Raw genomic sequence first — 18562 nt, forward strand, 5'->3', positions numbered from 1 at the left:
TGGCTTCTGTAAATTGTCCTAGTGTGTAGGATAGTGCTGCTGCATGGGGATTGCTGCTCGACATAGGCTCGGTGGGCCGAAGGGCCTGTTTTGGCGCTGTGTCTCTAAACTAAACTAAACAGAACAGAAAGAGGTTGTTTGGCCCACCGAGTCCACACCTGCTATCAAGCACCCATTAATTCTGTGCAAACTCATTTACAAAAAAAATGTCCTCACTTCTAATCAATTCTCATATTCTATCATTAATCTATGGACTAGAGGCAATTTACAATGCTCAGTTAACCTGCCAACCTGCATGTTTTTGGGACATGGGAGGAAACGAGAGTAAATGCACAAGATCACGGAGAATGTGCTAACCCCACTCAGACAGCATTGCCGCCTGGCCCTCGCTCTGGTGCTGAGGCAGTAGCTCTCACATAATCAAATCATCATTTCAGATAGTCCACACAAAGGTCCCTCCTAGACACAGGGGTGGTTCCTAGTAAAGGATGTATCTGAGTAACTCATCACTCTCAATAATTAATTATTTTTGCATTTCCCGTGTCGTCACTCATGAACTATCTCTGACTGCTCTTCCTTTTCTAGATCCCTCTCTCCATCTCAGGATGGACATGCCACTGCCATCTTCTATAAATCCACTGACTCCCACAGCTACCACAAATGTACATCCTCCTGCTCTCCCTCGTGCAAAGATGCTATTCCTTTTTACTCTATCCCACCCCACCCCCTTTCTGCAGGGACTACTTCCTTTGTGACTACCTGGTCCACTTATCCCTCTATGTCCCCCAACCTTGCCCCAGCGACTGTAGGAGGTGGAACACACCTATCCCTACATCTCCTTTCAGGGACCTAAGCAGCCCTTCCAAATCACCTGCACATTTTACCAACCAAGTCTACTGCATTTGGTGCTCATTCTGTGGCTTCCTCCACATTGGTGAACCTCAGTGTACATTAAGTGACTATTTGCAGAGCCCCCATGCTCACTGCACAACGTAATCTTGGCCTTTCCATTGCATTAATTGCAACTCACCTTCCCATCCCACACCTACCTGTTTGCCCTTGTCCTTTCCTATTGCTACAGAGTGCAAAATGGAAGTGCAACATCTTATATTCTGCTTGGGTAGCTTAAAACCTAATAGTATGAACAATTACTTTTTCAATTTCAGACAACCCAGTTCTAGATCGCACCTCCCCACACATTCTCCAGCCCACCGAGTTTTCTTCTCCCTTCTCTCTGACTTTACCTTTCCCATCCCCTCAACCCTCATCAGTCCATCAACCCATCACCATCTGATTTTTCTTATCACCTTCCAGCATTTATCTCACCCTACCCCCAATCATCTTTTGCATTCCTATATATTATAACTGTTTGTTCATCCTCCTCAGTCCTGTGTCTCAACCTGAAATCTCAACTTACACCTTTTGCCTCCACAGACGCTATTTGACCCGCTGAGCTCTTCCGGCATCCTGTTTTTAATTTTTGTTTTGCTGCAAGTAAAATTGTTCCACTGTCTGTATATATGGAAATTAAACACTCTTGACTCTTGAGATTCCAGCATCTATTGTTTCACCATTGGGGATGTGTCTTTGCCTGTGTTGGCTTCATGGTAACTCCCTCTATGAACTTTCCCTCCATTTTACACTGCACCTTTAAAAACCTCAATTTTCACCTTCTTGTTCACAGTCTTGAAACCCACTGCTCATTTCAACTTCTGTGGCTTGGTGTTCACTTTTGATAAATGAAGCAACTTGGGGTTTTTAATCCAAGTTAAGGGCACCTAACCCTCAAGGCAATCGGATACACAAGTCAACTGATGAAACTGCAGATGTTGGGATAGAGATATCAGGTGTGCAAATGCATAAACTTTAGGCAGCAGTGGAATTCAGAAGGTGGCTCTGGGTGCACAAATTATAGCACCCAAATTGTTCTTGTTAGTTTGGTCTAGGCTGGCAGTTGGATCTAACCAGGTGTTGGTTTGTGACTATAAGCCCAATCTATTACACCCACTCATAAATTCTACAGTGATATTACCTTCTCAAGCAACCAAACTTCACTGATTAACACTTAGACCTTTTACTCTCACACACCATCACCCTATGCATTTTCAGGGTGACTCTGAGTGGTTCTCTGTATATTAAGTTGTGTTCACATTATAAACAGTGGACATTCAGATTTCAAATGAGTTCACCCCAATTCCTCTTAGATATGCAAGTGTTTCTGGCACATTACCACCTCTTTGTCTCACCCAATGCCCTTGCAACGATTACCTGTGTTTTTCGTGCTTTCCCTTTATTCTTCTTCCTTTCATTGACACCCTTCTCTGAGTGCTCTACAAACAGAAGCCAGCTATCGCGTGGGTCCACCGGCAAATCCAGTAGCTGCTGAAGAGAAGGTGAAAAATGAGGCTGGAATTCAGATCCCGAGAAAAAAATACGACTCGTGGAATATAGTCATCAATTGGCAGGGATTGCAAAAGCTTTTAGAGAGCAGAGAATGAGCTAATTCAGGCAACATTTGGCAATGTGCCCTGCGGAACTTGAAACATATTTTGTTACTATTTTAATATGAGCAATATTTACTACTCACATTCTTAGACGAGGTACAGGGGGGTTAAATAAAGAGAGAGAGGCTCTCTCAATTCTGGACCAACAGGCACACTCGAGAAAGATGTACAAAGGAATAAGGGATGCGTGAAAAACATTAAGTATTCCCCGGTCTAATGAGGAATGTATTAGATTCAGAGTAAAGTTCTCTCTGGTTAACAAATATTGGACATCAATAAACATTCTGGTGTATTTAAAAACTAAAGGTTTCATGCAATGTAACAGGTCTGGAAATCTTTGAAGCATATTCCAAATGTTAGACAAGCTGGACTTTCATTATAAAGCTTTGTCAGTATCTGGATCACAATATCACCCAGTCCCAGAGAAGGAAAAGACAGTGTGCGACCCTTTGTATCACCCAGTCCCAGAGTGTGGAGCCTTTTCCGCATGCTAAAGTACTGAATGCAAATGTTGAAGATTAAGGATGTTTGTGTGTTGACTGTGGATTTTTTAACTGATTACCAAACATACATTTAAATTTTGGTTCTAATTTCTTTATTACTCATGAATATTGTTGAGCACAGGTGGGAAGTTTCCAGAGGGAAGAAGGGTTGGATGTGACAATGAAAACCCACTTAGCCCAGCCCATTGCTTGGTGTGAATGAATAAGCTTTATTGTTTTCTTTGTTGCTTTTTTTTCCTGCTTACATTTCGGTCATTTAAAACGTTATGAATCATTTCAGAAAGAGCAGGGGGAAAGCATAGGGAGATTTATTAAGAGGAATTGTTGGCACTTCATGGCAAATTGGAATTTGTGAGACTTTGCCGCTCACTCAGAAGCAGTTGGAATATGTCTGTTTGTGCGAGGCCAAGAACTCAACATTGTAAATATGGGCATGAGGCATCAACAGCGGGTTGGTAAATTGGCACTTGAGATTGGAACACTTTGGATGCATTACACTAGCTCTTTCACGTATCACTTTCAGCACTGCTTTCACACAATACTCTTTTTCAGTCCTGAACTTGAGAATCTCTGTTATGTATGAAATGAAATCATCTGTGCTCTGGCTGAATACTTTATTTTTCTCTCCCCTGCATGCATTTTTGAAGCAAATGCCTACAATGGAATTTCTCTCTCTCCCTGCCCCCTCACCACTCCCAGCCCGAGACATCTTGAGCTAAAAATACCATCCGCCTCTACCCTTCAGATCTGTGCCTACAGGTAGCTTCAGATATCTTGAGGATACAGTATAAGTAAAGGTTTATGGAGTAACTCAACGGACACGCAGCATCTCTGGAGAAAAAGGATAGGTAATGTTTCGGAACCCTTCTTCAGACTGAAAGTAGGGGGATGGGGTGGGGTAGCTGGAGTCGAACTAGCATCTTCAGTTCTTTGTTTCTACAAGTAAAAAAATTATTCTGGCTGAGAATCCTGTACATATGAGGAAGGTGTTTTTATTTCAATGTTACCAAGATTTCAGCATCAAAGTCCAAGTTCTTTTCAACTACATTAAGTGAATAATAGTCATATAATAATTGTGAACACGTGCTTGATTGGCAATAAAGGAGATTGTGCAGTTAAGCCACTTTATAGGACATAATGCCACTAGTCCTTCTAATGGGTTTAAAATAACATGGTTATTTCATGAGTTTAGTACCACTGGAAAACTGTTGCATTCTCAACATTAGATGTCCTGTCCATAATGTTTATCTTTTATATGAATTATCAACCATCCATTTACAAAATCTACGATTGAAGTCAGTTATACTTTTGAATTTTCTTCTTAGATACAATATATGCTATATGACCTGCACAATTGAAACTATTTTCTCCTTATATTTTGCCACATTTATGTGCCTCATTTCATCTAAGCGTGCAGGTACAGCAGGCAGTGAAGAAAGCTAATGGCATATTGGCCTTCATAATGAGAGCATTTGAGTATAGGAGTAAAGAGATCCTTCTCCAGTTGTAGAGGGCCTTGGTGAGACTACATCTGGAGTATAATGTGCAGTTTTGGTCTCCTAATTTGAGGAAGGACATCCTTGCTATTGAGGCAGTGCAGCATAAGTTCACAAGGTTAATCCCCGGGATGGCGGGACTGTCGTATGAGGAAAGATTGGAAAGACTGGGCTTGTATTATCATATCATATCATATATATACAGCCGGAAACAGGCCTTTTCGGCCCTCCAAGTCCGTGCCGCCCAGCGATCCCCGTACATTAACACTATCCTACACCCACTAGGGACAATTTTTACATTTACCCAGCCAATTAACCTACATACCTGTACGTCTTTGGAGTGTGGGAGGAAACCGAAGATCTCGGAGAAAACCCACGCAGGTCACGGGGAGAACGTACAAACTCCTTACAGTGCAGCACCCGTAGTCAGGATCGAACCTGAGTCGCCGGCGCTGCATTCGCTGTAAAGCAGCAACTCTACCGCTGCGCTACCGTGCCTGGAGTTTCACTGGAGTTTAAAAGGATGAGAGGGAATCTTATAGAGACGTATAAAATTATAAAAGGACTGGAAGCAGGAAAAATGTTCCCAATGTTGGGGGAGTGGAAGGGGTTGGGTGGAAGAGGTAATTGCTGTCTAACTAAAATAAATACATTATTAAATCAGCTCATGAAGAATTTAGTTCTCCAGTGATTGAAAGAAAATGAAGATGGACTCTTTGAGTGACCATTGGTGGGTGCCAAGGTAGGACAGGAAGATGCAGGAATGAACATAACGATGCCTCCTGAATTCTCACCAGATTTGGCTAAAACAAAAAAAGAGTATCATTTCAAAACAACATACAGCATATGCTAGAATCTTGAACTAAAAACTAAAAACAGAGCGATGGAATGACCATTTCACGAGAGGAATAAAGACCTCGTCTTAACCCCAGTTCCTCTCAGATCTACATGTGTTTCTGGCACATGTGTAAATCAGACTAATCCTTTGTTTTCCCACTGAGGTTGTTCCAACAATAAAATTGGATTGGGCACTTTAGGCACAGAGGATTGCTACCAGGTCAGCCATACACTAGATGTCACTATTCACATAGCACCTATTTCCACCTGTTTTGACATGAAGTGGAACTCATCGCTCCATATTACAACCACGATGGAATCGTCTCTCTTGAACTGTGCTAGTTTGTTGCTTCACTCAGCATTGAAAGGAACACAAACTGACATCAGGGAGACTGCATGTCAAGACTGACCGCAAGCTGCTGAACTACTAATTCTAGGAATGTCTCAGTTGTGATGCTGCTAATAACATTAAATTACTCGAGTTGTCATGATGGACTTGGCTGGCTATGCTCAGGATAAATTGGAGCCTTGGGCAGGAGGAAAATACATGCCAACTGCAATGAGCCCACTCTCATAGTCCTCAGCCCACATCCTCTGGGACCTCTCTGATATATTCACTGGTTCAATTTTTCTAATGCAATCATCACAGGTAGTAACATTCTGCAGAAAATCCTTGAACTGCTCCCCCTTCATTCATCCTTATGGTCTCCATCAGCCTTATAAACAATAGGATCCAGGAGTTCTTATGATTTTGTCAGGTTTCCTGCTACTACAGCGCACAGGATGTCCCTTCTGACATCTACCTCATTGACTTATGTGTTCCTTGTCATGTGATTACTGCTGCCTGGCTACTACAGGGCGAGGGGAGGAAGGGCATGGATTATAAATTGAATATGGACCCATGGAAAACTATGTCAGTCTTGTTTTAATGTACCTGTTTGGGTGTAAAATGCAATAATGCTATTCCAGATGACTGGAGTCTTTTGCAGTTCTTAGAGGCTTTATTTTGTATTATTCCGATTGGCATTGATATTTCACTGTACCTATATTTCTAGGCGATGGAACCTAAACAGCAAGTAGGGAGGTTGGGGATAGCATCAAGCAGGAAATTAGGGATGCGTGTAGCAAAGGTACAGCAGTTATCATGGGTGACTTTAATCTACATATTGATTGGGCCAACCAAATTGGTAGCAGCGCTGAGGAGGAGGATTTCCTAGAATGTATACGGGATGGTTTTTTAAACCAATATGTAGAAGAACTGACGAGAGGGCAGGCCATTCTAGTCTGGGTATTGTGTGCTGAGGAAGGATTAGGTAGTGATCATGTTGTGCAAAGCCCCTTGGGCAACAGTGACCATAATATGGTGTAATTCTGCATTAGGATAGAGAGTGACACGGTTAATTCAGAGACTAGGGTTCCTGAATTTAAAGAAAGGAGACTTTGAAGGAGTGGGACGGGAATTGGCTAGGATTGACTGACAAATTATACTTAAAGGGTTGACGGTGGAGATGCAATGGCAAAGATTTAAAGACTGCTTGGATGAACTCCAAAAATTGTTCATCCCTGTCTGGCGAGAAAATAAACCAGAGAAGGCGGCTCAACCGCAGCTAATGAGGGAAATCAAGGAAAGTGTTAAATCCAAGGAGGAGGCATATAAAGTGGCCAGAAGGAGCAGCAAACTTGGAGAAATTTAGAACTCAACACAGGAGGACAAAGGGGTTAATTAAGAGGGGGGGGGGAAAAGAGCATGAAAGAAAGCTTGCAGGAAATATAAAAACTAACTGTAAAAGCTTCTTTAGATATGTAAAAAGGAAAAGATTAGTGAAGACAAATGTAAGCCCCTTACAATCAGAGACAGGTGAATTTATAATGGGGAAAAAAGGAAATGGCAGAACAGTTCTGTCTTCACTAAGGAAGACACAAACAATCTCCCAGAAATATTAGGGTACTGAGGACTTAGTGGGAGGGAGGAACTGAAGGGAATCCACATTAGTCAGGAATGGTGTTAGTTAAAATGTTGGGACTGAAGGCAGGTAAATCCCCATGGCCTGATGGTCTGCATCCCAGAGTACTCAAGGCCCTAGAAATCGTGGATGCATTGGTGATCATTTTCCAATGTTCTTTCAACTCTGGATCAGTTCCTGTGGGCTGGACGGTAGCCAATGTAATTCCACTTTTTAAGAAAGGAGAGAGAAAACAGGGAATTATAGACCAGTTAGCCTTACTTCGGTAGTGGGGAAGATGCTTGAGTTGATTATTAAAGATGTTATAGCAGTGCATTTGGAAACCAATGACAGGATCGGTCCAAGTCAGCATGGATTTATGAAGGGGAAATCATGCTTGACTAATCTGGAATTTTTTGAGGATGTAACAAGTAGAATGGATAAGGGAGGGCCAGTGGATGTGGTATATCTGGACTTTCAAAACACCTTTGACAAGGTCCCACACAAGAGATTAGTGTACAAAATTAGAACACATGGTATTGGGGGTAATGTATTGACATGGGTAGAGAACTGGTTGGCAGGCAGGAAGCAAAGAGTAGGAATTAATGGGTCCTTTTCAGACTGGCAGGCAGTGACTAGTGGGATCCTGCAAGGCTCAGTGCTGGGACCCATTATTTACTATATATACAGTATTAACGATTTAGACAAGGGAATTAACTGTGACATCTCCGGATGACACAAAGCTGAGTGGCAGTGTAAGCTGCGATGAGGATGCTCTGAGGCTGCAGGGTGACATGGATAGGTTGAGTGAGTGGGCAGATGCAGTATAATAAGAGATATATAAGAAAATAACTGCAGATGCTGGTACAAATCGATTTATTCACAAAATGCTGGAGTAACTCAGCAGGTCAGGCAGCATCTCGGGAGAGAAGGAATGGGTGACGTTTCGGGTCGAGACCCTTCTTCAGACTGATGTCGGGGGTGGGACAAAGGAAGGATATGGGTGGAGACAGGAAGATAGAGGGAGATCTGGGAAGGAGGAGGGGAAGGGAGGGACAGAGGAGCTATCTGAAGTTGGAGAAGTCGACGTTCATACCACCGGGCCGCAAACTGCCCAGGCGAAATATGAGGTGCTGCTCCTCCAACTTCCGGCGGGCCTCACCATGGCACTGGAGGAGGCCCATGACAGAGAGGTCAGACTGGGAATGGGAGGGGGAGTTAAAGTGCTGGGCCACCGGGAGATCAGTTGCGTTAATGCGGACCGAGCGCAGGTGTTCAGCGAAGCGATCGCCGAGCCTGCGCTTGGTTTCGCCGATATAGATAAGTTGACATCTAGAGCAGCGGATGCAATAGATGAGGTTGGAGGAGGTGCAGGTGAACCTCTGTCTCACCTGGAAAGAATGTTTGGGTCCTTTGATGGAGTTGAGGGGGGAGGTAAAGGGACAGGTGTTGCATCTCGTGCGGTTGCAAGGGAAAGTGCCCGGGGTTAGGGTGGTTTGGGTAGGAAGGGACGAGTGGACCAGGGAGTTGCGGAGGGAACGGTCTTAAATGTGGATAAATGTGAGGTTATCCACTTTGGTAGCAAGAACAGGAAGGCAGATTATTATCTGAAAGGTGTCAGATTAGGAAAAGAGGAGGTGCAACGAGACATGGGTGTGCTTGTACATCTATCACTGAAAGTAAGCATGCAGGTACAACAGAAAGCTAATGGCATGTTGGCCTTCATTGCGAGAGGATTTGAGTTTAATAGCAAGGAGGTTCTACTGCAGTTGTACATGGCCCTGCTGAGACCACACCTGGAGTATTGTGTGCAATTTTGGTCTCCTAATTTGAGGAAGGACATTATTTCTATTGAGGGAGTGCAGCATAGGTTCACCAGGTTAATTCCCGGGATGGCAGGACTGACATATGATGAAAGAATGGGTTGACTGGGCTTGTATTCACTGGAATTTAGAAGGATGAGAGGGGATCTTAATGATAATATATTCCTTTATTTGTCCCACACCGGGGAAATTTACAGTGTTACAGCAGCAAAGTGGACAGCAGGAGAGCAAGAGATCATTCGTTATAAATAAATTGTCATCAGTTCTCTGTGTGTCTCAGCTGTTATTGTTGACTCGTCTGTTGGGAGCAGTGCTGGTTGTGCAGTCTCACAGCAGGGGGAAGGAAAGACCTCCTTTACCTCTCCTTCACGCACTTGGGGTGAAGGAGTCTGTCACTGAAGGAGCTACTCAGTGCAGTGACAGTGTCCTGCATGGGTTGGGAATCGTTGTCCAGCAGCGATGTTAACTTTGCCATCATCCTCCTCTCTCCCACCACCTGCACTGAGTCGAGGGGGCAACCCAGGACAGAGCTGGCCTTCCTGACCAGCTTGTCAAGTCTCTTCCCTTCCGCCGCTGAGATGCTGCTGCTCCAGCAGACCACTCCATAGAAAATGGCTGATGCAACCACTGTGTTGTAGAAGGTCCTTAGGAGTGCCCCCTGCACTCCAAAGGACCTGAGTCTCCTTAGCAGGTAAAGTCTGCTCTGGACCTTTCTGTATAGCGCATCGGTGTTTTCGGTCCAGTCCAATTTATTATTGAGGTAGACACCCAGGTACTTATAAGAATCCACCCTCTCGATGTCCATTCCCTGAATGTTCACCGGTGTCGGGGGGACCTGGCTGCGCCTGCGGAAATCTACCACCATCTCCCTGGTTTTCCCCACGTTGATCCGCGTATGGAAACATATGAAATTCTTAAAGGATTGGACAGACTAGATGCAGGAAAAATGGTCCCGATGTTGGGGGAGTTCAGAACCAGGGGCCACATTTTAGGAATAAAGGGTAGGCCATTTAGGACTGAGATGAGGAAAAACGTATTCACCCAGAGAGTTGTGAATCTGTGTTAAATTCTCTGCCACTGAAGACAGTGGAGGCCAATTCATTGGATGTTTTCAAGAGAGAGTTAGATTTAGCTTTAGGGCTAACGGAATCAATGGGATATGGGGAAAAAGCAGGAACGGGGTACTGATTTTAAATGATCAGCCATGATCATATTGAATGGCAGTGCTGGCTCGAAGGACCAAATGGCCTGCTCCTGCACCAATTTTCTATGTTTCTATGTTTAAACATGTGGAGTGTCGGAACATAGGATCAAGCAACATAAAGCCTAGCAACATAAAACATAGTAACACAGAACTTGCTTCCATGACAATTAAACACGACAAAACTTTCAAAAATGACAATTAAACATTCTTGACTCTTGATTTAATTTAGAAACCTAGAAACAAAAAAAATCACGAGCAATAAAATAGGAGCTAAAAATCTAACCTAGCAAAATAATTCCAAGGCACACAGAACCTAACAATATATAGCCAAGCAATGTGGAGCCCAGAAAATAGAACATAGCCAGACAGAACCACACTGATTATTTTGACAGTGAAAGTAAAATTATAGAACTTAAAAAAATAAAACTTAGAAAATATATAAAGCTAAACATCGACATGTATCCCAGCAACATAGATCCCAGAAATGCACCAACATAGAACCTCACAATATAAAACTTAAAAATACGGAAACTTGGAAAAGTAAATCTGAAAATCCTAGAACCACAAAATATGCAAGCCATAAAAATAAAAGAATTGAAACATTATAACTATCAACATTGAGCCTAGCAACGTAAAACCTAGAAAAAAAACCATTGCATCATTGATCTAGGCATCTTCCTAGGCAATCCCCTGGGATCGAGGATGACTTGCATCTACTACAGTTCATTGGCTTTTTGAATAGTGGATCAGGTAAACTCTAAGAAAGGTGAGACAGGAGGCTTGACAGGGTGATTATTTTGGGAGGTGAAGCACATTTATGCTGGGTTTCTGTGCAGGACAAACTCCAGCCCATGATAAATGTTTCTTCACCATTTTAAGTGGTGACAGGCTAGAGATTCACAGGAGTCAGGGACGTTATATTTTCCCACGCTGAATTTAATAAAATTGTTGAATTGTATCGTTTCTCCACCAGTAAATCTCCTGCTGTGACAGAGCTCAGAGAGGATTCAGGATCTATGTCTGGAGATGTGATGCATGTGGTCTGCACATTGGAACTGATCGAATGTAGTGTAGGTTCAATGATGAGAATGTTCCCTTATCCTGCCAGTGGATTTGGATAACTTTGTCCTGGGAATGGAAGTTTTTCATCAGTCAAAGGCTATGCTCATGCACTGAAGACGATGGTTATTTTCATCTTTGATATCTGGCTGTCTTGTTGGTCCTGTAAAATGGTCCATGTTTTCTTGGGTCTTGTCATGGCCCTTTATTATCAGATGCGAGTATTGAAGCAGGCTTGTAGAAAACATCTGTTTTACACATGTTGAGCATAAGGCCCATTCTCCTGTGTGTTTCAGTGAGGGTGTCAATGATGACTTGAAGTCCGGCCCTTGAAAATGTGTGTACACAAATTGCACACTGGAAGTCAATAACTGAAATTGGAGTTGGTTTGGAGTGGAAACAACATGGATTGAACGATTTCCCCTTTGTCCTATAGGAAGCCTATAAGGGTTGAGGTATGGCAATGGAGCTAGAAAGATTGAGAGAACTTGGAGTTTAATTTAGATAAATATGAGGTGTTGAACTTGAGGAAGTCGAAGCAGGTTAGGACCTTCACATTGAACATTAGGGCCTTGGAGAATGTTGTAGAAAAGAGGGATATAGGAGTACAAGTACATAATTTCCTGAAAATGGATTAAGAGGTGGATAGCGCGGTGAAGAAGCCTTTTGGCAGATTGACCTTCATCAGACAGGGAATTGAGTTCAGACGTCATATTATAGTTGTACAAGACGCTGATGAATCCACACTTGGAGTATTATATTCAGTTTTAGTCACCATACGAAAGATGCTGTTAAACTGGAAAAGGTGCAGAGAAGATTTATGATGTTGCCAGGACTCACAGACCTGAGCTTTAGGGAAAAAATGTGCACTTTATTCCTTAGAAAGCAGAAGGTTGAGTGAGGAGTGGTCTTATAGAGGTATATAAAACCATGAGGGGAATAGATAGGGCAAATGCACAGAGTATTTTACCCAAATAGGGAGATCAAGAACTGGAGGGCATAGGCTTAAAGTATGAGGGGAAAGATTTAATAGGGACCTGAAGAGCAATTCTTTCACTCAGCAGGTGGTGGATATATGGAACAGGCTGCCAGAGGCTGTACATCATTGATCTAGTGCCGCCGCCAGGGCAACAGGCCTTTAAGGCCAAGATATGACATGATGCTTTTAAGACCTTGATACTTGAAAGCTACAAGATGGCTCCAGAAACGTGGCCATTATTTGTGTACTGCCGCAGAAGAAATCTATTCAATCGTTGCACTCTTTTACTTATGTACGATAGTGTTTATGTATAGTATGATTTTCGTGGATTATACGCAAACAAGGCATTGAACTGTATCTAGGTACCAGTGAAAATACAGGTAATAACAAGATTTTTAAGACAGGTACATAGATTGGAAAGGTTTAGAGGGTATATTGGCCAAATGCAGGTAAATGGGACGACTTTAGATAGGACAAGCTGGGCCAAAAGACCTGTTCTCATGCTGTGCGACTCTATGACTCTGAGTGCTAGGGGGATGACTCAGCTTTGCTTAACATGAGTTTGCACTGAAGTTTGCTCAGTTGCGGGCAGTTGAAATCATGTAGCAGTATAGAAATGGGTTGAATCTCCGAAGGCCAAATTTGCTTAGTCCCTCTCAAAGGATGCATCCAAAGTCTTTTGTGTGGTGGTTGTTGCTGCATTTCTTTTGGAGTTGTCACATAAGGATCATATGGCGGCGCTGCCCTAGCAGCTGCGGCTTACCTGCAGTCCATTTGTCTTTGTGTTTTTGTTGTTTTTGTTGTCTTAATTGTAGTTGTGATGTGGTGTTTTGGTGTTGTGTACTATGTGTGGGTGTGGGGGGGGAGGGGGGGAACTGTAACATTGTAAATATGTATCCCTTCCGAACGGAGACCCGACCTTTGTTTTCTGGGCCGTGTCTCTGTTCCTGCTGCGGCCTACCATCGGCCCAACTCCTGGAGCTGGCGGCCTCCAGGGCTCTGGTTCGCAGAGCCCGCGGACCAGACTCACCATCAGCGGAGCCGGCCGTTCTCGGAGGCTGCGGGAGCGGCTGCGACTCGCCTTAGGCTCGGGCCGCGTGGATGCCGACATCGGGAGCTCCGGCATCGGCAGCGTGTTCGCCCGCCCCGGATTGCGGGGCTTGGGTCGGCCCGCCGCGGATATTTCACCGTCCGGCGCGGCCTGAAATAGGCCACGGAATTTTCTCTGCTCGGCGGGGGCTTCAATGTCGGGAGCCCCGACCGCCCCGACTTGCAGCGGGGCTTGGGTCGGCCCGTTGCGGACATTTCACCGTCCGGCGCAGCCTGGAACATGGCAACGACAACAGCCTGACCGCAGGAGAAGACGGCAGGGGAAGAGAAAAAGACATTCTGGTCTTCCATCACAGTGAGGAGGGACTGGAGGAGACTCACTGTGATGGATGTTTCTTTTTGGGGGGTTTTGTGTTGGTTGGGGTTGTGTAATTTGCTTATTTTATTGCTCTTATTGTTGGACTGTGGGTGACGAAATTTCGTCCAAAAAACTTGTTTTTTGGATGACAAATAAAGATATCTTGAATCTTGAATCTTGAATCTTGAATATGACACTGTATCGCTGAATGGTCTGAATCCACACTGTGATCCAGAGGGCAACTGATTCATCTACTGAGAAAATTTCACAAAATGCTGGAGTAACTCAGCAGGTCAGGCAGCATCTCAGGAGAGAAGGAATGGGTGACGTTTCGGGTCGAGACCCTTCTTCAGACCCGAAACGTCACACATTCCTTCTCTCCTGAGATGTTGCCTGACCTGCTGAGTTACTCCAGCATTTTGTGAAATAAATACCTTCGATTTGTACCAGCATCTGCAGTTATTTTCTTACATCCACTGAGAAAAGGTCAATTCGAGATCACTGTCTTTGAACTACCCTGACAGTAGGATGATCCCCTGTAATTTATCTAGTAAGTATTAATTATTACAAATCTCACGGCACATCTATCAAAATGTGGGGTGTGAGGCTATAAATCTATGGTGTACAATGGCCATCCCATAGTAGTAAGTCACATACAGGCAGCTTTCACTCCTCAGTATGAAGCTCATGGCCATAGAAACTAGAACATAAAATGCCTCAGCATTAAACCAAGAGAAACAGGACCAAACAGCATGGTGCTTAACAACATTATAACTCTATAACATACTGTCGAGCCTAAAAACCCACATAGAAACTTTATACACAGTACCAAGTAACATTGAAGCTAACAATATAAAACTTTGAAGTAACTAATCTTCTGATGTACAATCTGGCAACATAGAATTTTGTGGCACTAAACACAGAATGGCAATGTTGAGTGGTCTCTGGAAAAATGTAACACATAAGTCTAGAAATGCACAACTTAGTAAGAGGTCCAATAGCACAGGACCTAGCAAAACAGAACTTAGCCACAAAGAATCTCAAAAACTACGTCCAAGTAATGCTCCATGTTTGTCATTTCTATGTTGCTATATTTGTTACTGCACAGTCCTACTAGTTTTGTTGATACTGTGTTTTCCTCAATCTTTGCAATGTAAATATATAAAAATATAACCTAGCAACAAAAGCACCAGACGTAATGAAATTGGAAACATAGAACAGAGAAACATTCAACCTAACAATCTAGATCAGAGCAGCAGAGAAGACAACATTGTTGAAAGTTGTAAAATGAATGTAAGAAGACAGTAACTATGAACATAAAAACAAATTTCATAAAAATTGAAATAATGAGCGCCAGCTACTTCTCTCAATGTAGAAAATTGAAGCATGGAAGATTGCAATAACTTTATTAGATTCACTCCATCTGTTATAGATAAGTGGCTGACAGCACTGGATGTACAGTATCAAAGGCTGAGGTGCAACCTGACAGAAATATGTTGATAGATAATAATATTATTTCCCATATACAACTTATTGGGCAGCACAGTGGTGCAGCGGTAGAGTTGCTGCCTTACAGCACCAGAGACCCGGGTTCGATCCTGACTACATGTGCTGTCTAGAGTTTGTACGTTCTCCCTGTGACTGCGTGAGTTTTCACCAGGTAATCCGGTTTCCTCCCACACTCCAAAGGCATACAGGTTTGTAGGTTAATTGGCCTCTATAAATTGTAAATTGTCCCTAGTGTGTAGGATAGTGCTGGTGTACAGGGTGTTCACTGGTTGGTGCAGACTCGGTGGACCAAAGGACCTGTTTCCATGCTGTATCTCTCAAATCTAAAACATTACGTCCCAACTTCCACAATCAAAATGACAAGAGGGCATGGGTTTATGGTGAGAGGTAGCAAGTTCAGAGCTGATCTACGAGGAAATTTTGGTTGGTGTCTGGGGATGTGGTGGATGCAGATACTCTCACGACTTGGGTTGACTTGTCTGTGGAACGATTCTTTCTCTTAAGACATCAGTCCCCAGATGTTCATGATAATTTTGTGAGCATGTTTCGGATGAATAACTTTGCTGTGTCCAAATAAGGTATCATGGGCACTGGCAGATATGTTTACTCTGATTTTGCTTAATTGCAGCATTGTGTCAGCGGAATGGTTTATTAAGCCATTTCAGATACAGTTAACGTCAACCACATTCCTTTTAATTTAGTGTATTTAATTAGTTGTATTTATATTTCCTGGCTGCCAACGTATAATTTGATCTAGCCTCCTATTCATGCCAGACCAGAGTCTGGAGCCTAGAAACCTAGAACCTTGAGATCTAGAACGCGGATCCTAAAATATTCAAAGATAGATCCTAGATATGCAGAACATAGAAACGTAACTTCAAACCACAGAAACATAGTTCTGGACATGGAACAACGTTGGATGTAAAGAAACATTGAACCACATACCGTAGAACCAAATGAATTGATCAATGAATTAATCTTAGGATTAAAAAACTCAAAATCCAGAACTGTTGACATTTATTGCATACACAACATACATGTCGAAGACATTTCTTTTCTGTTGGTAACTAATGCTTTGTTAGAATAATTAAAAGCCATTTCCACTGGCCTGTTTTCTTCACATTGTCCTATAGCAACTTCTTGAAAGACCTTCTTTTCCCTTAAAAGATGGAATGGCAGTTGCCTTTTTCAATGCTTTCCATGTTTCTGCAAATTCCAAACAAAAAGCTCTCTGTTTCAAATGGTCTTGAAAAATTTGTAATGACTGAAATATTTTTGCAGACCATGACACCAGTCCCTTTGATTACTTAGATGGTCAACCCATATGTTATTTTGCTCTCAACTTTCTAAACTAGAATAATACGTTTCTTTGTGAGATATTTTACGAGAAGCCATAATGTAATTAATGGTGAAGGCCACACAAACGCAGAAGCCACAGTGTCTGAAGAAGGGTCCCGATTCGAAACGTTGTCTATCCATGTGCTCAAAAGATGCTTGACTCCAGCACTTTGTGCTTTATGCCATGCAGACAAACTCTGCTTCCCGAACTTGAATTCGAAGGCACATCTAAGGATAGAATTGAAGGAAAAGGACGGGTTCATCATTTTCACCCCTTGCTCAGATGTCATATCTGAATGATGCATCTTTCTCATCTTCCATCTCTTAAATGGGTGCACTCACGGCATGGACCATACCTCTGGCCTGCATTGTCAATACGTGTCAATGCTATTCTGGGTACATATTGTTGGCACCCAGGTTTGCCAACTTCACAGGGGGTTAATGGAAATGACTGATTTTCTGATGTGTGAATAATTTATTTTGCTTCAGACAAGTGTAATCTTATTTTCCCCTGCAGTGCTATCCGAGCTATGCGGTTAGGTAAACATACTGGCGCCAGGGCCGAGGGGCACCAATTCATTGAATACAATAACAGCAATGTAATCCGCCAATGGAAATGTCGAAAGTAAAATATTCCATTTCATTTTATAAATGTACTAAATTAGGGCACTGGCAAAATTATTATAGGCATAGCTTAAAGAGGTATGACATACCTGGGACACAATTTTCCAAAGTCTAAAAGACTTAGAAAGACAGATGTACGTGTTCAAGTAAATGACACATGCCATAATGTAATGAATATAGCTCCAAAGGTATATTCAAAACAACACATTTTCAATTCATGAGAGTGACTTTGTGTTTGAAGCAAACTGACAAATGTCAAGTTCTGTATGATTGGCAGAAGGAGAGGGCACTGAATTAAAAGAATCAATTTACTCCTGTTTCATACTGTGTAGTTTGTATGTGTCTTGGTGTCAGCTTCTGTATTTGAAATGTATACATGGGCAAAAGGGAATGATTCACTCATATAGTACTCTACAGTTTGTGTGTGTCTCAGTGTCAGATTCCGTGCACAGATAGTATACACTGAGTAAAAGGGAATGAGTCACACCTGTATAATACAACACGGTTTGTGTGTAACTCTCCACTCCTGTCATTATGCAATGCACACTGGGTGAAAGGGGATGATTCATTGACATCCAGTGGCTTGTGTGTATTTCAGTGTCAACTGCTGCCCATAAACAGGGCTCATACCTGTCTGGCGTGAACAATTCCCTATTTCATAACCGCGTGTGTTGGAGGTATTCCTCCCATCATTATCCTGCCTAAGATCACCAGAATTTGACCCCAAAATAATCAATTGAACCGTTCAAATATTCTGTTGTTGCTTTTACAGTGGGCACCTACTGCCAAAGGAGCAGCAGACTTTGTGAGGTACATTGATTGCAATAGCTTAGTAGTTCAGTTACTGAACTAGTTCCCAGAGGTTTTGGTCTATTGATAGAGGGTTGTGAGTTTGAATGCTACATTGATCTCTGGGAAATTGAAAGTCAAGTAGTAAATTTTTTTTTAAACTACAATTAAAAAAATTAGCACCAGTGAAGGTATAAAACCAGTTATACAAATCCATCTGTTTTCCATCCAGAGAAGGAAACCTACTGTCCTTCCCTGGTCTGGCCGACACATGACAACTCTGTGGTTAATTCCTAAACGCCTTCTGAACGTGAGAATGGAAAATAAATGATAGCCTTGCAATCAATGCTGATGTTCAATGAACAAATAAATGGGGAAAATAATTTATGTTTCTAACCGACCTTTGTACAGCAAAACATCTAAACATGCTAGTATCACTTAATTATACAAAACTGTACATGATGTAGATTACAGTAAATGGGTTAAATGAATTAGCTAAATTATACAGTTCATTGCTGGAAGTTATGAGGTCATCTACAACATCAA

General features: G+C 42.6%; 1 protein-coding gene across 2 annotated transcripts in view; it reads right to left on the reverse strand.

Moving 5' to 3' along the window:
* LOC144599608 (erythroferrone-like) overlaps positions 1-18562 on the reverse strand; it is a 65342-nt gene that overhangs the window by 24916 nt on the left and 21864 nt on the right. The window contains exon 2 of one of the 2 annotated variants that reach the window (XM_078410708.1): positions 2269-2379. In XM_078410708.1, the coding sequence (XP_078266834.1) occupies positions 2269-2379 (111 nt within the window). Of the gene's footprint in view, positions 1-2268; positions 2383-18562 lie in introns of both variants that reach the window. The other variant, XM_078410707.1, reaches the window with a different exon arrangement.

The sequence above is a fragment of the Rhinoraja longicauda genome, chromosome 13 (genome assembly GCF_053455715.1).
Source record: "Rhinoraja longicauda isolate Sanriku21f chromosome 13, sRhiLon1.1, whole genome shotgun sequence".
NCBI classification, from domain to species: domain Eukaryota; kingdom Metazoa; phylum Chordata; class Chondrichthyes; order Rajiformes; family Arhynchobatidae; genus Rhinoraja; species Rhinoraja longicauda.